This window comes from Euleptes europaea, chromosome 14 (genome assembly GCF_029931775.1).
Source record: "Euleptes europaea isolate rEulEur1 chromosome 14, rEulEur1.hap1, whole genome shotgun sequence".
Taxonomy (NCBI): Eukaryota; Metazoa; Chordata; class Lepidosauria; order Squamata; family Sphaerodactylidae; genus Euleptes; species Euleptes europaea.
In genome coordinates, this window is record NC_079325.1 from 28,396,121 (window position 1) to 28,423,625 (window position 27,505).

At 42.9% G+C, this 27,505-nt stretch overlaps 1 protein-coding gene across 3 annotated transcripts in view; it reads right to left on the reverse strand.

The window, feature by feature from the left end:
- The window catches only part of ZMAT4 (zinc finger matrin-type 4), a 157,357-nt gene that overhangs the window by 17,631 nt on the left and 112,221 nt on the right, over nucleotides 1-27,505 (reverse strand). For 2 of the 3 annotated variants that reach the window (XR_008933772.1, XM_056860602.1), the window contains exon 6: nucleotides 17,898-17,994. The exons of the other annotated variant lie outside the window; for it this stretch is intronic. Coding sequence is in view for 1 of the 2 variants with exons in the window: in XM_056860602.1 (XP_056716580.1) it covers nucleotides 17,898-17,994 (97 nt within the window). In the remaining variant the exon portion in view is untranslated. The remainder of the gene's footprint in view (nucleotides 1-17,897; nucleotides 17,995-27,505) is intronic. 3 annotated transcript variants of the gene reach the window in all.

Genomic DNA, 27,505 nt, shown 5'->3' on the forward strand with positions numbered 1-27,505 from the left:
ATCTATTGTGAACTGCACAAGGATTCTTAGAGTTTTCACGCTGTTTCTTGGACACTTTAATACTTATGTATATATAGGATCAGATGGTTATTTGTATGATTGTTCTCTCACCTTTACTGTCACTGGTATTGTTTATATGCTGTTTTGTGCTTGTGAATACATTTTTGTTTAGTGTTGAGCCTTCATGCTGCTTTATATTGTTCTAGCTTTGCTGTTGCAGCATAGATTTTTGTGCCTGATCCAACTAGGGACATATACATAGGAGAGCAGGTTCCACACTCTTATTCCTAGATGGATGATGATTCTGGGTAGCCATATTGATTTGCAGCAGAAAAAAAAGGAGTCACAAAATAAAAGAGTTTCGGAAAGATCATAAACCAACCGTGTCACTGCAGTTGCCAAGTCTCAGAAGGCACCAATCTGGCAAGGGACAGGGCCCAGGAACCAGCAAAGGGACCAGTGAAGTCACAGGGCAGAATTAACTGAAAATGCTCTAATGTTCCAAGGTACCAGTTAGTCCATGTGTTTTGAAGTCACACCAAGCAAGACCATAGAACATAGTAACAAGCCAACACAGATTAGATTGCCGCAATCTAGATTCCAATTCTGCCCCCCAAACAAAAAACTAAAAGCCGTAAAACTCAAGCTGGTGAGAGCATCTTTACACATTTCAAGAGCAATCTTAAGTTGGTCTAACTCAGAATCCTACTTAAGTCTATTCAATGGGGCTCCCTGCGAGGGTTCTTAGGATGACTCTATTTTGTCCCATAAATGCAGCATATTTTCAGGGAACTACATAGTTAGCATTTAGAAAGCATTCTAGAAAATAATCCATCCATTTTACAGGCAGAGAACACTGAGGTCAACAGTCATTAGTTCAAAAAGACAATCTATAGCAAAGAATTCAAAACTCATCCAAAGCAGATCTCTTAAGAAAGTAAGCCATGTTTCAGGACAACCATTACATTCAGGATCAGCTGATGAAGGTAAATCCATAGCACAGAGTACTCAAACCCTAGGCAGGCATATCCCCCTGCCCCAGGGCACCTCATTCCTACACTCTTCTTCTTGTTGCCCCCTGGCTGGCTATTCTAGCAACTTACATTGGCATTTCACCCACCCACAAATCAAGGAGGGGGACAACAGAAAAAAAGAATAGGGCAGGAAGAAAACTAACAAGCTGAAAGGACCCAAGGAACCTACAGAAGTAATTGGGTGTAGGCAATGATGCCAATAAGTAAGAAAGAAACAAAAGGAAAACAAAGAAGGTAGGAAGTTGCCAGTGGTCATATACAGATTGCTTATCCTCTTCCTTGCCCCAGCCCCAAACCCATTCCAAACAAACAGAACAATTCACACTCAAGCTCTCTGAACTAACATCTCCTTACCTGTTCATCCTCACTCTCCACAGACCTCTGTAAAAGCAACATGACAAGCTATACAATCCCACTAACAGAGCTTCCCAAATGCTCAGGAGATTCCTTCCTCTTACAACAGGAAATCCCTACTGAGCACACATGGCTTACTGTAAAGTTTTTAAAGGGGCCTGGCAAGGTCAAGGATGAAAGTTTCCCAATGCAAATTGAATAGCTTCTCCTGTTAACTAGCCTCAAATTAGAAGAAGAGTTGGTTTTTATATGCCAACTTTCTCTACCACTTAAGGGAGACTCAAACTGGCTTACAATCACCTTCCCTTCCCCACATCAGACACCCTATGAGGTAGGTGAGGCTGAGAGAGTGTGACTAGCCCAAGGTCACCCGGCTGCCTTTGTGTATAGGAGTGGGGAAATAAATCTAGTTCACCAGATTAGCCTCCGTTACTCATGTGGAGAAGTGGGGAATCAAACCCGGTTCTCCAGATCAGATGACCCCTTCCAGACCCCATAACTCCAGACCCCCTGACCCAATCTTTACCAAACTTGGGGGTTCTTGCAAGGAGAGTTCCTTCTAGCTACCCTGAAAATTTGGGACCTCTACCTGCAAAAATGCCCCTGCAGGAGCTGTGAAAAGCCACAAAATGCACTTAATATGTTTAATGGTTGAATTATTCGGGAATTTAGAATTTTAAGCCGAATTCCCACCTATAGTGGTATAGGGGAATTCGGCATTCAGGTTTTCCCAAATTAAAAAAGGCCATTTAAACCCGAAACCGAATTAAACTGATTTTTCCCCCCAACAGCCCTAGTTGCTGGGTCCCTCTTCGCCACTGGCGGGAGGTTTTTGGGGCAGAGCCTGATGAGGGTGGGGTTTGGGGAGGAGAGGGACTTCAATGCCATAGAGTCCAATTGCCAAAGTGGCCATTTTCTCCAGGCTGGAGATCAGTTGTAATAGCAGGAGATCTCCAGCCATTATCTGGAGGTTGGTAACCCTAGATCAGTTCCCCTGGATAAAATGGATGCTTACAGAGGGTGGATTCTATGGCATTTTACCCCACTGAGGTCCCTAGCCTCCCCAGGCTCCACTCCCAAATCTCCAGGAGCTTCCCAACCTGGAGCTAGCAACCCTACCCCTATCCTTCAGCCCCCTACTGGTGGCCAGGGAGAACCTGGCAACGTTACCCCCACTTAAGTGGTGGCTGGAGATCTACTATTACAACTGATCTCCAGGCAACAGAGATCAGGTCCCCTAGAGAAAATGGCCACTTTGGCAACTGGACTCTATGTCATTGAAGTCCCTCCCCAAACCCTGCCCTTCTCAAGCTCCGCCCCCAAAATCTCGAGTTATTTCCCAACCCACAGCTGGGAACCCTACCCCCACTGCATGCTGAGACCTGATTCTGCCTATGCTCTGTTTCCTTGTTTGTATAAATCTAGCACTATTCAGTCCTCACACAGCTAGAATGGTTTCTCCATCGCTACCACAAAAGATAAAGGAAAGACACAAACTTGTGAGTTTTTGTCAGTGAGTGGTATTATGTTGTTAGCTGTAATGTCAGAAGCCTATTAACAAACTGGGTTGATTTCTAGAACAAATGAACTAATTTAGGCAATATTAAAAAGCATCTCAGCAAACGCTACCTAGATGCAAACGAGAACTATAATGGGGAAAAACAGCTATGCAATAATATTTCAAATGCAATTTGGCTTTAAAAAATGACGATTCTCTTGCCATCAAAATTGGGTGAATGCGTAGCCGGCAGGGATTTCAATTCCTGTGCAAGCAATTTCTGCTTTGAATTGCAGTGTTTCATTACTCAGGATTATATCAGAAATTTCAGAGGGGTTGCCTCTTCGTGGCCTCTGAGGGTTAAGCCTCAGAAACTACATTCTACAGGGCTTGTCTGCAGCCTGCGCCTCCATTCTAAATTTTAAGCTCTTGTAAAACGTTCTTCCCGTCTTTGTGTATTTTACTTTCTGTGAAAGGAACTGTGACCAAGATAAGCAATACAAATATGTTTGGTTGATAAATTATCCTCCCTTCTGGACACAGCTGACTTGTCCACACTTATCCATGATTAGGGTTGTCAACCTCCAGGTACTAGCTGGAGATCTCCTGCTATTACAACGGATCTCCAGCCGATAGAGATCAGTTCATCTGGAGAAAATGGCCGCTTTGGCCATTGGACTCTATGGCATTGAAGTCCCTCCCTAAACCCTGCCCTCCTCAGGCTCCGCCCCAAAAGCTTCCCGCCAGTGGTGAAGAGGGACCTGGCAACCCTAACCATGATACTGTGATCCATGCTAGACTTGATTACCTAGAGCTGCCCTTGAAGACAACTCAGGAGTTTCAGCTAGTGTTATGTAGCTACATATTTACTGACAGTGACAAGTCAATATGAAGATAGCACCTAGGGTTTTCAAGGCAAGAGACATTCAGAGGTGGTTTGCCATTGCCTGCCTCCACATCACAACCCTGGTATTCCTTGGAGGTCTCCCAACCAAATACTAACCAGGGCTGACCCTGCTCAGCTTCTGAGATCTGAGGATATCAGGCTAGCTTGTGGCTGACCAGGTCAGGGCATTCAGCACGTTACCCATTATTTTCTCTGAGAGCCAGTGTGGCATAGTGGTTTCAGGTGTTGGACTAGGATCAGAAAGAGCCAGGTTCAAAGCCCTACTCTGTCATAAAATTTACTGGGTGACCCTGGGCCAGTCATGCAGTTATGAGAAACGTATAATAATGATAGCTATTAAGCAGCGATCATCCTAATAATCTTAACGTAAATCATAAGATACTCTGAATAATCCTTGATAGTCACAATATTAAAATTAAGCAATGTTATAAAATTAATCACAAAATATTCCCACAGCGTTTTTAAAGATTAGGCTTTAGGAATGAGTGAATGTTCTCCATTTTGTTTCTTTTGAATATCTATATCTATATCTATCTATATCTATATCTATATCTATATCTATATCTATATCTATATATATATAAAAGGTATTTGTTTATACTTCTGCCAACAGTTTGGGTCCCATTTTCTATTGTTGGTTTTGTAGATGCATTTGTATCATGTTTCTGCCCAGTATGGTTTCATAACAGTTTGACAGCTAGAATAAGAACAGAATAGGCTTCAGTGAATGTCGGCTTGGCTGAAGGGTCTGTTTCAAGAACTGGCATCAGGCTGTGTCAGGTACCCACCAGACCTCTGGAAGCCTTAGCCAGCTGGTCAGCCAGTTGAACGTTTCCCCAAGTTTCCCTACAGATTTTATGAACTCTCTCAGGCTCTGGCTGGCTCACAGCCCAGTCTTCTGATTGACTGGGAACCTTATAAAAGCCATTGTACATTCTGTCCAGAAAGCAGCATTGACTGACTGCAATCTGCCTGACCTAGCTATCTAATCCCAGTTCCCAACACACACACCCCCACACACACACTCAATATAGAAAGTCACCCTATGGCCCTAATTGATTCCACTGGTCTGTCCCTTCACAGATTCCCACTTCAGTGGGATCCTTGAAAACAAATCTAAGCAGCTTAAAGGTAAAGGTTCCCTGTGCAAGCACCAACTCATTCCTGACCCATGGGGTGACATCACATCCCGACATTTACTAGGCAGACCTTTGTTTATGTGGTGGTTTGCCAGTGCCTTCCCCAGTCATCTTCCCTTTACCCCCAGAAGCAAGCTGGGTTCTCATTTGACCGACCTCGGAAGGATGGAAGGCCGAGTCAACCTTGAGCCGGCTACCTGAAACCGACTTCCATTGGGATTGAACTCAGGTCATGAGCAGAGCTTGGACTGCAGTATTGCAGTTTACTACTCTGCGCCATGGGGCTCTACTCTAAGCAGCTTAGCAAATATGAAAAGAGGAAGCCAATGGAGGATGTCGTCTTGGATTATTAGTCCAACATTTCGGATCTATTCTTGTCAGCCTTAATATGTACTGGATTTGCTTACAATCAAAGAGACCTTAAAAAAAAGGGAAATGTAATCATAGGGGAGGGTGACATTTCCCCACAGCATGATAGATATAATATTTTGATTAGCTCAGATCTCACGATGACAAAGCAGCTTATGTTAATAAATACCAGCTCCAATTAAGCATCTGTGCTCACAGTCTAAATAAAACCAACCGCTACTGCGCATCATGTCACACCAGTCCCCATTAAGTCATCCAGGCTTCAGCTGGAGAATTCACAAATACCGGGTGATCTTAAAGGTATTTGGCCTTCCACAATTCCATGGGAATTGTCAGGTGGTGGTGCCATATAGAACATTTCTGGAACACCCTGGAACATTTTTGGTACCATAAGGAGGCACAACCCCCCCCCCCCATTTAGTCTCTCGTTCTGGTTTCTGTTCTTAATAATTTACAGTTTTGCTTCGTCCTCTGCTGATTTTGGGGCACAATTTTCGAGTCCTCCTGTTTTTGAGTCCCCCTGCTTCACTCTGAACATTTTTGCATCTTTTTCATGCCTGCCTCTGAATGTTCAAGCACAGGGCAGTACTGAAATGCCCTTTCCTTCCAGCTCAGCTCTGATGCATTATGATTGTTTAACTTCATCATTTGCTTTCCCACTGCTTTTGAATCTGAGATACACTCACCTAATTTGCATTTGTTTGAATTGCTTTAATCTAAAGTGCCGGGAAAAAAATCTATTTCTGTTGCTGTTGTTGGCTTCTGAATCACTGTCAGTGTCCTAGGCACTCTTTCTATTTTTATTTATTCATGTATTTGATCTGTCACTTGCCCCAAGCTGAGTGAAGTTCTTTTTTGTTGTTGGGGTTGGGGGAGTTAGGGTGTATCTTTGTGTAATGTGCAGAATCGCTTCAAGAAACAGTTTTTGATAACTGAAAGACAGTGGTCTGGTATTTTTTTAAGGACAGTTCATTGCTATAAATAGCAAAGGCAATGATCTCCAAACTTTTGATTTTGGGGGCATAATTTTACCAGGGTTAAAACTGAGAGTATACTTCAGACTTATACTCAGACATACACTCAGACTCTCACTCAGGTGGGATTCCCTTATCTGTGTTAGCAGCAAACAGCCAGTATGGTGTAGTGTTTAGAGTGTTGTACTAGGAGTTTGGGGACTTGGGTTCAAATTCCCCGTCCTCCATGAAGCTCAGGGCTAAACTACATAAGAAGTTTTTTTAATGAGTTGGGTTCAGGTTTCCCCTGATCCAATTTACCTTCCCCATAGCAGCTGCACAGAACATCCATTTAAAATTCTGTGGGGGCCCAATGTGGCTTAGGAAGAGTCTCCTGCCTGCCCCCGTGCCATTTTCTTGAGCCAAAATGGATGCAGGGAGGAATCCCTCCCCCTCCTTTTGCAGCTGCACATGCACAGAATACTGCATATGCTGCTGCAAAGAGGAACAAATAACTGTCCATGGGGCCATTTCGACTTGAGAAAATGGTTCAGGAGGGAAGGCAGGAGCTCCCCCTCCTCTACTGCCATTTTAAATGCATGTTCCACAAAGCTGCTGTGTGGCTGTGGGGAAAGTGGGTCCAGATTGTTAAAAGGTCTTCTGTAGTTTCGCTCTCAGTGGTTGACTTTAGACCAGATGCTGACCTTCCTTACAAAATAATAGCTAGGATAAAACAGAAAGGGAAAAATAAGTAGCAAGTGCAGTGTCAAGAAATCCTGGTGTACTCTAACCTCCATGTATCAGAAGAACAGGGGTTAGCTAGGAAACCAAAACCTGTCCGTCATAGAGCAAAGCTTGTATCCATTATTTTCCAAGGCACACCTCAGCACCTGTCACGTCACACTAGCATCACCTAGCAAGAAGCTGACATAAACGAAATAGGGCTGAGAAGAATGTTCATAAATATTATTTTAAAGCCTATGAAAGGGGAAGTTGCATGCACTTATTTATTAATGTATTTTTATTTTAAAATGCATATTCTGCTGTCCCAGAATTCCAGCACATTATCAAAATCCATAAAAATCACAGTGAAAATTTAAAAGTCTGGGGAACTGTAAAAATTCTGCAGTCCTTCTAAAAAGATAAAAGGAAAAATGGCCCTCCTGACCTTAGGAAAAGTGGTTCCCTAGAACAGAAGCTGCCAGAAGCTGGTGGGTCAGTGGGACTCTGCTCTTCTGTCCCAGTTCTGACTTAATCCTAATGGGCACATATGGGGAGAGATGGTCCCTTGACTATGTGGTACTCAGTCTATGAGAGACTTTCAATGTTAAAAGCAGCACTTGATGACTCTGAGAGCAGTTATAATGTTAATGTTTGCAACCTTTCCCCTAGGAGAAACCATTCACTGCATTCCAAAACAGGAATGTGGTGAGAAGGTTTTTTGTGGGTGGGAGCTCACAACATGGATCCAGCAAGCCATATGCACCCCTTGGGCCACAAGTTGCACAGTCATGTTTTAGGCGTTTTGTTTTATGCCTGTCCTTTTTAGCAGGAAGTGCTCTTCTAATTGATTGTAATGTTTTCTGATGTGCAAATTAAATCAGCTGCTGCATAATTCATGATTCAATCCCTTGGGGAGAAAAAAGAGAGTAAGGAAACCTGATGCTGACTATTGTGCACTTTTCCTTTAAACCTTTCCTAACTGCAGAGTGTAGCCTGGAGCTCCCAGCGTCTCATTTACAATCATTGACTAAAAACTAGCAACTCATTCTGAGTGCTCAGCAAAACATTAGAATGATCATCAGCTAGCCAAGGTGCCATTAGCAAGCAGGGGTGCAATTCTTTCCCCCAGGACCTCAGGGCAGCACACTTCATTTTCCCTTCCCCCCTTTTATCCTCACAACTGTCTTGTGAGGCGTGTGTGTTAAGTGCCCTCAAGTCGCTTCCGACTCATGGCGACCCTATGAATCAAAGTCCTCCTGTCTTGTGAGGCAGGGTAGGTCAATAGAGTATAACTAGCCCAAAGTGACCCATGGCAATATAGGGATCAGAACCCAAGCCTCCAAGACCCTTGTCCAACTCTCAAACCACTACAACTACAATGATTACAAAGCTGGGTCTCCATGTCGACCCAAGCAACCCCAAAGGCTCCCTGATGGTGCTCTTCTTAGTTCCTTTCCATGCCTAAAGAAGGTCCTGAGACCTAAGCACTTACAGACCCTGTTAGTTCATTAGACTAAATGCCATCTCAGCCCAGCTCAAAACGTAGAATTCCTGTAGTTCCTTTTGCAAGCTTCAACACTTTTTCCTGCGGTGTGAGCTGACTTGGCTGCTGTACCATTCTATGTGGCACACTGCAAGGATCAATGTTGTGATAGGGAAAGTCTTAGCAATGAGGATAGCAGCCCTCAAGCCAAAAGGACCAATCCACATGGCGAGCCCATTCCACTACATCACCAAAGCTGTATGGAGAGAGTCTGACCACATTTACTACACTCTTCACCTGCAATCTTGTTGCTGCAGTGACACGGGAAGGCCAACCCCAGACACTTAGGTGCCTGAGAGGGAAAAACACACACACACACAAATGCAGCAAAAACAATAATGGACAATTTGCTGCCCTTAAATGGTGCCCAGAGGTGACTGCCTGATTCCATTTAATGGCAGGGCTGAGTTGTGCTCTCTTGTTTCAAATGGATTTCACTCCCTCTCCGCCTGAGAGACAATGCCACAGCAACTAGCAGAGGGCATGGGGTTTTGTCACATTCTGTCTGCCATTAGAAATAAAGGATAAGGTTGACATGTGATTTCCCTCAATTGTTTTGGAACTGGTGTGACCCCCATTAGGGGAGCTCCACATAACTTTTGCTGTCCATTTACCAGTGGTCCCCATGGAAACTAGCCTGCTGAAAAGGGCTGCGATCAGCACAAACAACACACTCAACAAACTGCCTGGTCTCTCCAAGCCTGGTGTCTCACTTAAAACGCTCACGTGTGTGTGTGTGTGTGTGTGTGTGTGTGTGTGTGTGTGTGTGGAGTGCATACAGAAAAAGAGTACATTGGTTTCAGGAAAAAATGCTGATCAGACAATTACTTTATTATTTCTGCCTGCCTCCTAAGTCAAGTTCGTCTTCCTTGCACTCGATAAAAGATGTTAGTCTGGACTAACTGTAAAAGACTGTAGTCTGGACACGTTTTAACATGTAACATGCAAACAGCTGCACACATGCAAACAGTAAATGGACTGTGGCCAGTTTGGCATAAGTTTTTCTCAGCAATGGGAGGAGCAGCTGGATTCAACTTTAGCAAATCTTAGCAATTCTCAAATAAACTAGATCCAGTCTGCCAAAAACAGAATGAGCAGGGGGCCTGAAATGGAACCAGCAGTTTAGTGTGGGCTCCTGTATGGAGTCAGAATGGCCTCTAGGCGTGCATCAGTAAGCCTTGGGCTTATTGATCATGCTAGGCTTCATCTCACATAATCTGCCTGGATCAGACCTACCCAGAACCTTTCAGCTCTGAGGAAAAAGGGAGTTCTCAAAAACCAGGGAGAGTGAAGTCATCTCAGGTGTATTGAGTGATCCCTTAAGTAAGGTTGAGGAGAATTAGTCTCTAGAGTCCTCCCAGTCCAGTTTAGGTGTTCAACTGGTAAAGTAGATCCTCACTCCAGAAACTGGAGTGTGTTTTAAAGTAAACTCAAGTGAAATCTAAACAAGATACCTCTCAGTGAAAACAAATATCTAGCACCCTGAAGTGAATTTAGCCATACCACCTAGAAGAACTAAACCTCTCTTAATGTAAATATAAATTATTGTGAGGTGCCTACTCTCTGTTTGTTTTTGGAATATCCTAATACCTTTCTGAAATCCAAGTATACCTGCCTAAACCCTCATCCTGCCTTTCTGTTATAAATAAATTCCTGTTGTTTTGAACTTTTACCACAAGCCTCTGGTGCCATCAAATTTCTGACAGACCTAATTTCCCAGAAAAATCCAAGTCTCCCTTCAGTCTGTCACAGAGACAAGCTGTTGTCTTTCCTCAGACAAGCTCAACTGCAGACAGGGGGCCTGAAGAGACATTACCAGGTCAGCGAAGGAGCTTGAAGTGGTGAGACATACTTTGAGCCCTCTGACTATGGGATGACACCTGTGGAACGAAGCTCATAGGAGATATTTGTAGGGTTATTATGGTTTTCACTGCTCCCTCCTCTGTCCCTTCCTCCATTCTTCTTTCCTTTGGCTTATGACCACTATTTTTGTCTTCCTATTGACCTGGATAGCCCCAGGCTAGCCTGATCTCCTCAGATCTCAGAAGTTAAGCAGGATCAAGCCCTGGACAGTATTTGGAAGGGAGACCTCCACAGAATACCAGGATTGGGACGTGGAGGCAGGCAATGGCAAACCACCTCTGAATGTCTCTTGCCTTGAAAACCCTATGGGGTCACCATAAGTCAGCTGTGACTTGACAACAAAAAAAGTTATATTGTGTACTGCCAGATTTCCCTCCTGTGTTGTGTATATTATTTTGATGCCACTGCTTGAGGATCTCAGGAGTGTGCTTGAGAACCTTGCAAGGTTCTCTCCACCCAAGGAAACTGACTTCATCACACAGCCCTGGCACTTCCCACTAGGGATGCTACCAAATTTCGCAGGCCTGCTTGTTTCAACTCTAAAATCCCCATGTCGTTTTTGCCAAGGCATCTCTATTCTCTCCCCATTTTCTGCTTCCTTGTGAGGAATTCTTCATGTTATTTTTATGCATAATTAGTGAGTAAACAGCCTATAACACATGAATGGTGCAAAAACGCTGTAAAATAAACAGACAAATTAGGATTGCCAGCATTAAAAATGAGCAAAAAAAGCCTCAGAACAATATACAAAAACAAAAAGCGAAGTGCTATCTTTGTAGAGGTCTACTTCTCGCTGCTCAGGGAAGAAGGAACCACAGAACAATATTCTTTGTCTTATCATGAGGAAGTGTCTAATTTCAAAACGGAGAAAGGCACCAGGGCACTCAACCCCCCAGACCCCTCTCGCTTAATTTCAGATGCATGTTCATGGGCTGCATTACTCAGTGGTGGAAGATGGGGCATTTTTCACATGTTCAGAAGAGTTAGCCTTTAATGTTATTCTGGAGCGAAAGCAAATTCTGAGCCCTGGAAGGATCCTTGAGACTTATCAAATAGATAAGGAAGGTTTGGAAAGGGAAGGAAACACAGAGAAACAGAAGCACAGTGGATACATGGTTGCCAACTTCCAGGTGAGGCCTGGAGTTCTCCTAGAATTACAACTGATCTCCAAACTACAGAGATCAGTTTGCATGGAGGGAATGACAGCTTCAGAAAGTGGACTCTGTGGGTATCTTCATTACCACTGAGCTCCCTCCCCAAACCCCACTCAAAGCTCTCAGTCTCCTGGAATTTCCCAAAGAGTTAGCAACCCTAAATGGAAACAGGCCAGAGCAGAAATGCACAATCAACTGCCAAGAAGAGGATGTTATATGAGGGCAGAAGGAAAGGATAGAGGCCAATCCCATTGCAGAGGGGTGTGGGAAATTACTTGGGCACAAGCAGGCCCACCACTTTTCAGAGTAGCAGTAGATCGAGGAGAAGGTTTTGGCCAATTTTGTAGAAGGTCTGTGGGTGAACATACCTGTGACAAGCAGTTCTTGGTATTAGAGCTAGGGAAATAAATCAATCCCAGACTTGAATTTGATAAGAGTTGCATTCAGTAACGTTAACTAATTGTAGGCTTTCTGGGCATGAGAAGAATGAAAACAAGAGAAGCATTTGACAAGCTCTGAACAGTAAGAAACATAAATTACAGCCCCTCCTACAGTAAGAATGAACTAAACACACTCTGTATTGGTACCATGTATACATTTATAAAATGGCTCACATGCTGTCACCTTACCAACTGCCCAGCCATCTCCACTCCTCCCAGTAATTTTTTTAGAACTGGTACCTGTGTGCTTTTTGGTGTGGTTTTATCTTTAAATATTCATCTAGACAAGTTAGTTATAATGTGTTTTTACGTCCCCTTCCCCTGAGATCCCCTAAATGGCCATGATGGAGATACGATTTAGCTGTGCAAAACAGGTATATGTCTGCAATCCATAATGCTTGCTAGCTAGAAAATAATTCAGGCTTACATTTACTGACATGAATTTCACTCAATGAGAGCAAAGCAAAGGTCTTCTAAAGCTACGTGTCTTTGATTTTTGCAGCTGGAAGCTGGATCTGTATTTTGCTGCTGAGCCAAAGAACATCTAACCTCTCACTGTTCTTTAGCCCTTGTCTAGTTGGTGTGCAGCCAATTCAATTCAAGATTTCACATTTATTTTGATTATATTAATGAGAAAATAAATTGGATGCACATTTGGGTGTCCCTTTAGAGATGCTGTGGAGCAAAGCACTTTTGGAAATGCAAAGCCAAGTCACATGAAGCAACAGTCCACAAATCCTACAGCCAGATCCAGCTTTCAGAGGACAGCATGGCCGAGAATTTCTGCACAACTAAACCAAATAGGCACAATCTTTAGCATGAACAGAGGAGATCCCCCTATAAGCGACTACAGAGCTGTTCCTTCTCCTCTTCTGCCCCTCTGCCATATGCATAGCAGCTAGGACTGCCAACTTAAACTGAACCCTCTAGCTATTCCTTTAGTATCAGCTTGACCTGCAAGCCATGATCATGTGATGTTATTTAGGGTTTTGGACACAGTTGTTTCGTATGTTTTAAATTGTCCTGTCTTAAAATGCAATTAGTAAGCACCATGAGCCACAAACAAAGCTGATATATAAATACTTTAATTAATTAATAAGGCATGTCATGGAAAACTTCAAATGCCCATAGTCACTGAACCTCTATGACAGGGCCAAGACTTTTTTCCTGTCCAGTTGGCACCACAATGCCACCACTGCTCCTGATAGCCCGAGGACCTCCTTCATAGTTCTGCAATGGCTGCATTCTGGGGATTACTGGATGAATAAGTGAGACATGGGGGGTGGGGCTACCTAGAAAGGCTGAGCATGTTTTTAATCTCTTGGCACAAAGGCAGCATGCCTAGGTGAGGGTTAGAGGAGTGAACAGGTGAGGGGCTCTTATACTGACATAGGGTGAAAACGCATGGTCGCTTTAGCCTCCTTTATTCCCTGTTTCAGCCAGGATTCAGCTAGGATCGAACGCATGCGTTTTCGCCAAACGTGCATTCGATCCTGGCTGACCATGCGTTTTCGCCCATACAGAGACTTCTCAGAGTCTACATACAGAGACTGCTAATACATAACGATCTGAAGCTTTAGTAAGGTTGCCAGGCATGACAACTGGTGGAAGATGGGGGTGGGTGAGTACTTACTGTGCGGGGGGGGGGGTGTCTTTGGTGCTGTGTGATGACATCACTTCATCACTTCCAGTGGACCCAGAAGCGCCAGCAACGCACCAGGACGACGCTCCAGCACTCGCCTCAAAACTCTACGGTTTCCATACAGTTTCTGGGAGAGTGATACAGCATTGCCTTCCGAGTTGCACCAGAAGTGATGACAACCCGCACAGGTGAACATTGCCTTCCACCACCATTTTGCTCGCTAGCTTCCAGCAGCCAGCTAGAGGAGCGTCAGCAGGCATTGGAAAAAATTATTGGGAGTTTGCCTACCATTAGCGGGCACCTGGTAAGCCTAGAGTGTGCTCCCAGTTTACTGAAATAAGGAAAGTGAGCACGGCACAAGGGATGGGGCTTTTTTGGTGATGGCACTTTGATTGTGGAATTCCTTTACCAGCACTATGTATTTGTTGTACCAGAGAAAACATAGATATAGATGAGTGACTGGGCTTTGTTTTTGCTCTGTTAGTTTTAGTAGTTTTCATGTTTTTATTGTTGAATGTCATTGCTGCTGTATTTCATCTTGTCTTACAGTGCTCATTTAATCTGTTGATATTTTCAAATAAATATGTTTTAAACTGAATTTTACATTCTTACGTTACTGTTTTATTATTTTAACGTTATTGCTTGCTGGTTTTATTTATTGTGATTTAACCTTTCTTTCTTTCCTTTTTTTTGCACTTTGCCTTGACAATGTTTGGATTGCAAGGAAGTATACAAATGAATCAAGTAAATAAATAAAACATGTCCTCTTCCACTGGCTTCAGCCCACCTGCTGGGTTCTTGTAGGTGGTTTAAATAGAAGTCCATGGAGATTCCTCCCTCCCACACACCACATGTATACAGCCTTGGGAGTCAGAAAGCTCTCTGCACCAGCAAGGGGAAAGATTGCACCCTAAGATTCTCTGACATATCACCCAATGTAAACATTAGAACTGAAATTTGAAAATCCCTTGAAATTCTAAAAGGGTAATTTAATTGTTGCAACTTTATATACATTTCAGGGTCCAGACCTAGTTCTAAATTGGGTATTTTAGCAATAACTCTGTAGCTATTATTCCAAAAACTGAAGGTATTGGATATGTCTACATTTTGTGAAAATAGGTAGATCCATATTAATCTACTCATTTTTGTAAAAAAAAATTCAACAGCAAAGAAAACAATAAAAGAGAACACAGCGTGGAGGAATAATCAAAGCAACTTCTTACTAAAACCAGGGTAGGGGAGCCTTACTAATTAGCATTTCTAATTAAATTTGCGAACACTCTTGCGGATGAATTTGATAATACCAGGTTTCTTCTACTTTATTAAGAGTCTCAGGAGACACTAACCAAATCTGAATCGCTATGAATAAGCGATGAGATTTCATTTAGCGGCGCTGATGAGAATGTTAATTTGAAAGAAAACAAGCAAACAAACAGAAAGAACTTCTCCCCTCACTTGAAAGACATTGCCTCCTGCCTTGCGGGGTTTGTGACATTGAGTGAAAGGAGGCCAGAGTGGACATTATGGTGCTTGGGGGATTGCCCCCAAAAGCAACAGCCATGCATCTCCAAAGAACTTCTTTTCAGAACTGATAAGTAAGAAGTGGAACTCACTGACGTGGAGAGGGCCAGTAGCCCAGAAGGCATTAAAATGGTCTTAGAGAAATTCATAGAGAAGTGGTCCATTCATGGCTATTAGCCATGACAGCTGAACCTGATGCTTAGAGGCAGATATACCTCTCTCTACAAGTTGCAGGGGGCAGCATGGGGAACCTTTGGCCTTTGTGGCCATTCTGTGGCCCTTCTAGAGCAGCTAGACTGGATTAGACAGTCTTTTGCTCTCTTTCCAGTAGGGTTACTCTTAAAAGCATAACCTCATCCTTTCTCCGCTAATGACATCATGTAACAATACAAACCTATCACATTGTCAGTTTGTTTGCTCAGGCAACCAATTAAGGGGAAGGGGGGGGGGAGCAGCTCACAACACAATGTCATGTTAGACAGAAAGTCAGCAGACCCAGAAGCTGATGCTTTAGGAGGCAGCTCCACATATACTGAAACATCTAGACCTGGACACATTAGATAAGCACTGTAAGAGTTGACACCATGGATTCACGCATAGATCAACAGCCTCTGTCCCATGTGCTAGTTAAGTGAAGTGTGATGCCTGATAAGAGTTTTTTTTTTAATGTGGCCTCGGGGGTTTGGTGCTCCCTATCTCAGGAAGCTCTTGGCTATAAAGCCAAAGACAGCAAGGGGGTACCTTACTGTCTTTGGCTTTATAGAGAGCCAGTGAGATTGTTCTGTTCAGAACAGTGCTCTGTAACATATTGAATTGATCTTCTAGGGTGATCTATCTTTTTTCTGTCAATTTTATTGACTTCCGTTATTGATTTTTTTTACTACTGATGGCTTGATTTTATTGCTGGTTTCATTACTTTCATTATCACATTAGTTCTTTACAGCACCCTTCTAACTCCATTAACTTCAATGAACTTAATAGGATGCTGTCACCTGCCTTTTGCTGTTTTTGTACTATACACCTGTGTTTAAACCTTACTGGGGACATTCCTACAGCATCAGGTCAAATTGCTTTGCAAATGTGGTTAATTAACTGAGCTATAGTACAGTGCAATCAGGTTTAGTTTTATAGTCAAAACATTGGGCATTTCCTTATAATTCACTCTAACCACCTGCATTGCTGGCAGTCCAATTTAAGCAAGGTTAACTTTCCGCAAACCCCTTTGGAGCAAAGCTCTCCTTCTCCTTAATAAAGCCGCATCGGTAGTTTCAGCCCAAGAGGTACAAGAGGCCAAAAGAAAAATCTTTTGTATCTTCTGAAGAACAGACTCAATAAAAAAAATGGAATGGAAAGGTCCAGGTCCAGAGGCCAAGGCCTTTCATATTCAGAGATGCTGTGAATAGGTGTGATACACAGAGGAAATTACAAGACAAAAAAAAGAAAAAGAAAGACCATTGCTAAGGAAAGATTTTTCCATTGCAAGAGAGCAAAAGGGGCAGATAGCAAATACATTTCGTGCTTCCTTTTAGAAAAGACAAACAAATACCCAGGCAAGAAACAGAGGAGAAGGGGAAACTGTGTACAGCTAAGAAAATCCTCTCCCAAAGTTGGGACCAATCTACGCATCCTGAAAAGGGTGGTGGCATAAGCCTTCTTGAACTGTATCATTTTTCGAACGATACAGTGAAGAACTGCATGACAAAATGTTCCACACCCTGCATTTTGAAGTGGTCTCAGGAAGAATGTACCCCATGAGACTTCAGAATATATCTCCTGCTACACAAGTCTATCTTAGGCTTCCATTACTTGGTAATGTTCAGTGGCATCAACGTTCAAAAATAGCAGGGTTTATATGGGAATTTACCCAGATTGGGATACTCAACTGTATTCTGAGATACGTTTTCTTACCCCTGAAAATTAAAACTGAGACTATTGCAACTGTATTACAACTATTGTTCTTCTGTGAATGCAAGATCCAAATTCCTCAAAGCTATTGAAACCGTCAGCGGCTGGGCCGGCACTGTTAATACACTGCAGCAGCAGCTCATGAGTTGGGTGGCAGGGAACATCCCAGCCCCTGCCACTAAGAACTACCAAAGAGGGAGGAGAAGGCTGTACCTTCACCAGCGAGTGTTGGGAGGTAGTGACAGAACTGCTGGAACCCTGGCTGTGGCACTGTGCAGGCCCACAGCTACTGACAGAGCCTGCCAGTTACTAGCCAGTTACACAGCTACTAGCCACTCAGTAGCCGCATGCCTGGTAACGCAGGGTGCTGCAGCTGTGGGTCTGGCATTTCCTTCACCACCTCTTGTTGCCTCCTGGTAATGGTGCCATTTCCTCCTTCAGTGGTACTCAGTGATGGGAGTTGGGATATTCCCTGCAACCCACCCCACAGGCTGCTGCTACTGTAGGGGCAGGGCATGTAACATTTAAATGGAGCAATATACTGGCTCTTGAAAATTCCCTAGCAGCAATGTAAGAACACACATGTGCAAAAAAAGATGCAATCCATCTGAGTGCAAAGCAAGCTTCCCCCTTGCCCCTTCCCAAGCATTTGTAAATTCAGCTCTCAATTGGTGAGCCATTTGCGAGCTGAGCAGAGGAGAGCCCAGACATTATGACTATCCAGGACTGCAATCCAAAGCTCTCTCAACCTTTCTCCCCCCCCCCCCCAATCAACCATTTTGCTCTTAGGTCTTTCTCAGCCTCCCTAACTGACCTGAGCCATCCACCTGGCCATCAAAGAGAAATACTCACTTGGTCTGATGTTTGGAGCCTTTCAGGTGTGCGTGATACTGTTCTATTGAGTTTAGAGTGACGTTACAGATGTTACAAGTGTAGCTGCGCTTCAGACCTGTGAACAGAATCCAACAGAATTAGCTGTACTTTCACTAGATCACAGCTGGCATTCTCACAATTCCCCCAGAGTAGCATAGCAGTTACAGCACTGCAACAGAGCCAGGGAGAGACAGGTTTAAACCCTTGTTTGTCATGCAACTCAGTGGGTAGGGCTGCCAGGTCCCTCTTTGATACCGGCGGGAGGTTTTGGAGGTGGAGCCTGAGGAGGGCGGGGTTTGGGGAGGGACTTCAATGCCATAGAGTCCAATTGCCAAAGGCGGCCATTTTCTCCAGGTGAACAGATCTCTATCAGCTGGAGATTAGTTGTAATAGCAGGAGATCTCCAGCTAGTACCTGGAGGTTGGCAACCCTAGGGGGGACTCTGAGCTAGTCATTCTCTCTCAGCTAACCTACTTCACAGGGTTGTTCGGAGGACAAACAGTTGAGGGAACCATGTCCCTGTGCTGCTTTGGAGGAAAGGCAGGATACAAATGTGATAAATAATCTTTGATGTGGTGACAAAGTGAAAAGGTTTAAAATATCATAGAGGGCAAAGGTTCAAAGCAATTTCTCATAGACTGAATTTAAATACCAAACACAGCAACATTCACATTCCCACTTATGCTACCAGATTTGGAGCTTTTAGGCAAATGAGGGTATGAAAGGCAAAACAAACTGGTTTTATATTTGCATTTTACAATCGATACATGAACAGCTTTGAGAACTGAGAGCCCAATATTGAGATAGCAATTATTTATTTAGGGAATACTGAATATTTTTTTAAAAGCTTTCTTTCAGCCAAAGGTTCTAAGTCAGCTAACAAAACCATTACATCAGCATAGCAAATAAAATGCTGCAATCATTAAAAATCCAATGAATGACAATCGTCAATAGAGGCAATAGAGCTACAAGATAAACATAAATATGCCCAATGCATATTTTAAGTAGAGGAGAAAGGAAACCAAAACAAAGCAAAAACAGAACAAAAGAACCCTAGCCACACACACACCATCACCTTCCAAGCCCCTATAGGGAGAAAATAATAAAATCAGATCAAAGATACAGCCATACAACCCAAAATTGGAGTGCACAAAATTGATTTTACAAGCAGGAGGTACATTTGGCATTGCAAGCTCCCTGGGAACACGGAAATGTCTGGTTTTGCCTATGCCAATCTACTATAAAGTGCATTGTGAACTGTAAGAAAAATTCAGTAAGTGTGTGAAGCACGTATGTAAATCTCTCCCATAAATCAGTGGGGCTTAGAATGTTTTACTGTGGCTGGGTTATGCCAAATGGGTTGGATCCAGACTAACGATTCCATGGGTGCAAGGACTTCCATCAGCACACCAGACCTTCCTGCCTCTCCCCTCCTGCGGCAGCTTGAAATACCACTCAAAATCCTATTTCTGGGGAGAGAAGACCCAAGGACATGACTGGAGGGCATCTGGGGCTGCCCCAAGAGGGGGCAGGCAGGAAAATCTTGTTCTGCAGGCTGAAGTTTTTGTACTCACAGAAACATTAGCCTGAATTCAAGCCAAAGCAGATGATATTATAATGTGTCTGTGATTTGCTATGACATATGGCTATACAGCCATTATCAGCTTGGTGTGTTTATTTGTTTATTTAGAACATTTCTATGCGGCCTCTTTAGAGACCTGCTGGAAGCAGCTTACAATTGAAAACCACAGTATTAAAAACACACACACAACCAAGCCACGTATGCTCCAGATGCAACAGCAAATGTCTAAAATTTGGTGTGTGTTGACAATTCTAGATTTATTGTGTAAATATTCAAAATCTCATCATTCCCTAAATGTGATTATCAGCATACACTGGAACATATTTGAAATAGAGCTGGCTTCAGAGGGGTTTTTTTTTGGGGGGGGGGGAGGGTGCTCAGCAAGATGCTGTCAGATGTCGTCGTCCCCCTCCCCCCGCCCCCGCCTGCCTTCTTCTTTCTTCTCCTTCGGGCAGGCAGTGGTGGTTGATGCCACCTCCGATTGCCACAGAAAGCAGGAAGGAATGGTTGCTACCCGGAGCTGCCACCCACACACCGTCAATTACTCCTGTCCCTCTTGGTAGCTCATGGTGGCTATTTCTAGCTGCCAACTCTGCTGGCTCAGGTGGTTGATTTAATAGTGCTGAGCAGCATCTGCAGTTGTCCACTGTCTAGCAGCAGCACAGATGAAGGAAGAGAAGGAGACACCTGCCAACATCATAGGCAATGAGATGAGGGAAAGAGATCTAGTCCTCTAAGGCAAGCCCTCTCCTTTTACTGCTGCCCAGAGAGAGAAGGATGTTAGCAAGCCATGGCAACAGCTCCTAGCTGCTGGTGCTGCCCAGTCAGCAGTCATCAGGGTGTAGGGTGGCCAGATGCCCTCTTTTTTCCAAATAGTAGTTCCCCTTTTTGAGGCCAGAAATGTCTAGATTCTGTTTCTGCTAGTAAAATCAGCTGACATGGCTGAGGAGGCTAGCTAGTAGCTACAGGGTGCCCAGAGCTACCTGCAGTTGGAAGAAGGGCTGCTAAAGCTAACCAGGCTGTTTGGGGTGAATGATGGGATGGATTATGAGACAGGCAGGGAGAGCAGGGGCCTTGAAAACTTCCCCATCAGCAAGTAGTACCTGGGGAACAGACGGAGAGGGCACTATTGTGAGTTGTATTTATGTTTAAATTATATGGTGTGTAAATTTGCATCCACAAAAGCTAACTTTGTGTAAGTTTAAAAGGGCAAGAGTCCAGTAGCACCTTAAAGACTAACAAAAATATTTTCTGGCAGGGTATGAGCTTTTGTGAATTTGGGTAAGTTTTGTCCTTTTCCCCTTCTTTGAGAGGTCTCTTGAGAGTAGCACAAGAGGAACTCTACAGTTCATACACCAAAACAGGGCGGAGGTCCAGGGAGCAGGCTGGGCCCAATGCTGCTACTATGGTGGCTGCTCAGAGAGAGAGGAGGGGCCGTAGCTCAGTGGTAGAGCATCTGCTTGGCATGCAGAAGGTCCCAGGTTCAATCCCCGGCTTCTCCAGTTAAAGGGACTAGGCAAGTAGGTGACGTGAAAGACCTTTCTCTGCCTGAGACCCTGGAAAGCCACTGCCAGTCTGAGTAAACAATACTGACTTTGATGAACCAAGGGTATAAAGCAGCTTCATGTGTTCATGAGGATTCATGGCGATGATGGCTACTGCTGCATGGTGGCAGATAACAGGGTACAGGCTGGTCCTCCTTAGGCCCTGAGGCATCACATCAATAATGCAGACATCTGACACTGGGCCTGGTCTGTCAAATGAGGAAACATACATTTATTTACAGACAGTCATGAACTTTATCTTGGACTGCTGCAGCATGCAACTGCAGGCAAATGGCAAGCCTGTCTTATCCCTCCATATAAGTGGACAAGGTGGGGTTTTCCCCCATGTGGGCATTGCACAGTATGTACCAGGAATGTTTCAAAATTCATCAAAGTCTAAGACTTTTTACATTAATTCATTTTGTACCTGCAATTTGAAGGGAGTAATTTATGCCATAAAGTGCGCTTGTGGCCTTATGTATGTGGGGATGACTTCCAGACCTGTCAACACTAGGATTTGTGAGCAACAGAATATATATTAGATTTTTAAAAAACTGCAGGCTCCTTTGGTTGCTCATTATCATACATTTGACCAAACCGATTAACAACTGAGCTTTTGGGTGTTGGGATGGAATAAATATATTCCTTTTAGTTTCCTTTGCAAGATTTCTTCTTTTTTTAAAAAAAGTTTGGGGATTTTTAAATCTGTTTCATTTTCCCCCTTCTTTTATATTTTGATGCAAACTTGGGAATTCCCCTGGGATTGCAGAAATATTCTGCCTATCCGAACATGGCCTTATTTGGCAGATTTTTCAATCCCCATTCTGGGATCATTGTTCAGAATTAGATCTATGATAATGATACAATAACGATTTGAACAAACTGACAGGGCATCTGACAGGACAGAACTTGGCAGGGGTAAAAAGAACTCATCATCAATGCTGGACAAGAGTCTTTGCTTGTATTTAAACTTTGGAGACAGGTGTACATCATGCATGATCAAATCAAACCAATGTAATTTCAAAAGCAAAAACCTGGGCTCATGTGGGTTTGTAGCATATGGTTGGTAGAAACAGATGACAACATGCATCCCCACATGACACTTGCATCAAGCTCAAAGGTATGAGCACTGTAATGCACATCCATATGTAGACACCCATGCACTTCAGTTTTCCCCTTGGCTGGATTGGAATGACAGCCACAGAGTGTGAGCAGGCATGGTAGGCATCTTCTTGGAGAAGCCTGAACTCTGCTTTGGTCTTTCTGAAGCAAAGACCCGTTGTCTTCTTTGTCTGGAGTTTTAAATTGTAGACTTTTGGAGGCAGGGGCCTGTCTTATTGTACTCTGAAAAATGCTGTGCACACAGTTGATGCAACGTAAGTCAATAAGAATGCAAAATCATAAATGTTGGTTAGCAACTTAGCAGCAGCCACCGTCTATTGTATATAGCAGTGCTGCCTTACACTATAATAACAAACAGTGAATCATTCCGGTCAACTTGTCACCCCTGCAGTTCAGCATCGTGTTGTGGATAAATGGAGTACAAGCACCAGCAGCACAAACAGCACATTGCACAATTTTATATGTTACAAATTTCCCTGCGTCCAGTAACAGATAAATAAGTTTAAATTGCCAAGGCCAACCAGTCACTTTTGTAACAAAGTGATCCCAGAAATGCTTCTCTAAAAGAAACATTATATAACAGGCCAAAAAAAGAGCACAAAATAACAGACACCTGCCGCATTTCCCATTCTGAAAGGCAAAATCTTTCTTCAGATGGAATATAACAGCCATGTTTTAACTCATGGCTCCATCATTTGGAGGATTAAAGATCTTAATTTTAAAAAAAAAAAAAAACACCTACCTGCTAAGGCTGCTGTTTTGGCGCACAACTTGTCCTCTGGACAAGAGGCTACTGTCGGGACAAGAAAATGGGAGGGGGGTAGCATTGATGGTGACGCTCAAGGAATTTCCCGTCTCTATAGTAAAGATCATAGAGGTTGGAGGGATTCCTAGAAAATCACCTGGAACATCAAAAAACACATATCCCACACCCAGAAGTGACATATTTACAATAGAGATCAGGGAGTGTTGTGGAGGATGGGATACACCCCCTGTAAAACACTACCCTCCCCAGGCACTGCCCCCCCACCCCGCCAAATCTCCTGGGATTTGCTGGTGCAAGGATGATAACCCCAGGTAAAACAAACAGATCTTCTTCTCTGCTCTTGCTCATCAGTGCCCTGGGCACAAGCTGGAGTGAACCTTTTTTGGCCTCTCTTCAGCACTCTTTAAATACTATGTAGCAAGCTACACTAACCATGTAGGGCTCCATGAACTCTTGCAAAATTCCTTCATCCCTTGAGAGTTCAGCACCATTTTGGATACCTTAGCAATCCTGCTTTTTGCAGCAGCAGAAACCTCATTTCTTGGGATGTGATGATAGTGACTTCATAAGGTGGCATAAGAACCCCAAATATCAGGTAGCCGGCATTCATCTGGGATTGGGGTTACCATCTCACTAAAGAATGGGTGTCCAAGGCCTTCTCAGTCACAGTTGGCAATTTCCCTCATTTACCCCCAATTTAGGCACCATACAAAAGCTACGAAACCAGCCACCACCTGCTATCTCTTGTCATCTTTCCACATGGCAAGCCAAGCTCAGAGGAATTTTGGTGGTGTAGTGGTTAAGCATGATATAGTGGTTAAGAGCAGTGGTTTGGAGCGGTGGACTCTAATCTGGAGAACCGGGTTTGATTCCCCACTCCTCCACGTGAGCGGCGGAGGCTAATCTGGTGAACCAGGTTGGTTGCCCACTCCTACTCACGAAGCCAGCTGGGTGACCTTGGGCAAGTCATAGCTCTGTTAGAGCTCTCTCAGCCTCGTCTACCTCACAGGGTGTCTGTTGTGGGGAGGGGAAGGGAAGGTGATTGTAAGCTGGTTTGATTCTTCCTTAAGTGGTAGAGAAAGTCGGTATATAAAAACCAACTCTTCTTCTTCTATTTGCAGCAGGTAATAGGACAAAACTAGTTTCACATATTACTGTATGGATCACTTAAAGTCTTCTTATATTGACTATACTATGTTGGACCCTAAATATATCTTTTAATTTTAAAACCCACCACATCGGGAGAACATGGTGTTGCTGCTAAAAGTTTCTTCAAAATGTGTTGATTACTTCTGACATGACAGATCTCAGTTGTATATTTTTCTCTCACACATTTGTTCTTTTTTACGAATGAAGTGATCTGGGCCAGAAAATGGGCTATTTGCTCAGTTGACAAAAACTTTTATTTTGTTAACGGCAGTGTAAATAGAAAAACTTTGTGCTTATAAAACACCTTTCACTGGAGACCTTCAAAAGTGCTTGACACACAGATGCCATATGCCAAAACTGCAGATAGTGTATAAATAAAAGAGAAGGATATTCTTGCATTTACAAGGGTGAGAAATTTGAAATATGTAGGGAAATACTGTGCACTGCATCCCAGCTGCACAAAATCAATACTGCATTGGCTGCACGGCTCTACCTCATGCGGTGGCCATTTTGTGGTTGGCTCCACCTCCCTTGGCAACCATTTTTTAAAATAAGTTTTTATTTAAATTTTACAAACGAACAAACAAACATCTACCAATCACATCCATTCACAAGCATACAGTGTGTACCATCTTTCAGGGAGTACATTTTGAATTAATCGCTGATATCTTACTGATCATTTTAAAAAAATCAAAATTCAACTTAGCTCCTTTATTATTATTCCCGCTGCTTCCCAAGCTTTCTATCTAACCGATACTCATACTTAATGCTTAATACTTTCCAAGCTATTTAATAAAACAATAATAATGCTTATTATTTAATACAAGTCTTCTTACCCTACTATCCTTGGCTTTTATACCTTCTTTATCACTCTAATTGGATTATCCCATGAATACAATATTACTGCAACCTTAACATTCTTATTACTTTTATCTTTGTTGTCATGCTTCCCCTCCTATTCATTAAACTCTACTTTTACTTATAAAATCAAAATAAAATGCCTTGGCAACCATTTTGTGGTTGCACTCATCTCCCTGTATCAGAATTCCAAAGGTACCTTCAGGCTCCTGATCTAGACTTATTGTTGTTGACTCCTAGTACGTGAATTATGTGAACTTAGATTCCTGGAAGTACCCAAATATTGAAGGGCCTTTACTCTTGCTCATTTCAATGCCTTACCTTCAGCTCTCCTGGAAGGCAGCTATCTCCGTACTCCCTTTCATCAACGACTATGCCCATGCAAAACAGAGGAAGTGGAAACAATAGAACATGTTCTGTTGCCATGTCCCTTCTGCCACAACATAAGATCACAGTACATTCTCCCCATAGTGTCATCCTTTCCTAGGAGAACGGAAGAAGCTAAAGTTTCCCTTCTCTTAGCAGACTCGTCTCGGGAGATAACTATTTAAGTAGCCAAATTCTGCCTCCGGTCTAGTGGGATTCGTAAACGGCTAACTGAAAATGTTTCCCAGTATCTTTCCTCCTCTTCTTCAAATCATCCTTCCAGAATCGTCCACTTTTATTATTTTATTTTATTATAACCTAACTTTGATTTTTACTTAGAGTTGATATTGTATCAAAATAAAACTTCACTTGACGTGAACTTAGATGGTTCAAACTTGAATGGATTTGCCTTAAACTGATTGTATTCAATGACATTCTGAGGTGATAATTATATTCTGACACACACAATATCATTTTAATATATGCTTAATATATAACTTATTTAGCATGCATCATTATAAAATTATGTAATGCATTTTACGAGACTTTACATTGGAAAATGTTTTTTAAAATTACAAAGAACTTCAACTCTTATCTACCCCCTGAAGATGCTTGCCTATCTTTTGGTATAACCTTGCAAAATACCGCCCCTCCCTTCATCATATATATTTAGATATGATTGATCTCTCGCTGGTTTGGCTCACATCCTGCTGTAGTTGCGAGCAGGGAGCTGATCAGTTGGTGAAGGATTCTGCTGTGTCTTGAGCTAATTTGGATGCATTCCGTTTACATGATTACAATTTCACTGCTTTATTTGCAGCTGCTTCCCCCATCCACTGCTGCCACCTCCATTAAAAAAAAAATTGTAGTGAAAGGGGAAAAAATAAGATTTTTAAAAAGTTGAGTCTTACTTCTTAAATGTTTGGGTGTCTCTGGGGACTGCCCATGAAGCCAGCCAATCTTGCAATTAGTTCTTGGATAATTACTTGAATATGCAATTACTTCTCAAATAGATATTGCTAACCGGGCAGGTGCAAAAAGCAGACAATGTAATCTATCTGATGTCATGATCGGTAGCCATGTTAGTCTGTCAATAGCAGTAGAAAAGAGCAAGAGTCTAGTAGCACCTTAAAGACTAACAAAATTTCTGGCAGGGTATGAGCTTTTGTGAGCCACAGCTCACTTCTTCAGGTATCTGAAGTTAGTGGCTCAGGAAAGATCATACCCTGCCAGAAATTTTGTTAGTCTTTAAGGTGCTATCTGATTTCAGTCATATAAATATGCCTTACTATACAGGAGAAAATATGGGATTGTACTATAAGAGATTTTGTGCTTTGCAATATAAGTTGTTAAATGTAATGACCCAATCTTGACCCCAGAGGATACTACCTCTTCTCCAATGACTGAGATGCTTTAGTTCCCAGACTGGGCAAAAGCAGCCACAAGTTTCAGTGACCTGGCCCTGTAGCACAGTGCAATTGCTCAAGACAAACTTTCTCAGGGAACACTGAGGCAATCTGACCAGGAGCTTGTCTCGAATGCAGTCAAGGGAATTCAAACAAGGTGAGTTTACTTAGCAATTGGATTCCTCTTGAAGTTCTTGGCATGCCTACGTACCAACCTTCCAAAGTCAGTAAAATGAGTACCCACCTTGATGGGGGTAAAGTGTAGACAACTGGGGAAGGAAATGGCAAACCACCCTGTAAACATAGTCTGCCTAGTAAACATTTATAATCGGACATACTTCAGCTTGTTTTAGCTGTCATTGAAAACTATAGTTGATTATACTAATTATGGATAGTGTGATTTTTCAAAAGATGACTAGCTTCACTAACTATGAATAGCTAGGGTTCATCACACCATGATCAGAAAACATGGCTTGAGGCTGACTTTATTAGCAGCAGCTAGTCTTCAATATGGTTTCACATGATGCATGAACACAGATATCCTAGCTTAAAACTGGCTTATTCCTTACTGCTGCCCTCATTGCAGGAAAGGCCAGGATACCAACAGGGTTGCTATGGAGTGAGCTGAAGAAAAAAGAAATGTTGATAAAAATGGCATTTGTTGAAGCAAAACCAGCATCTGACCAACTGTCTGAATGCTGAATGACTGTTTGTTTTATCTATGGCTAGTTTGTGAAACCATGTGTTGGATCCAGCCAGCTTTTCTGATGATGAAAAAGGAAGGAGGAACTCTC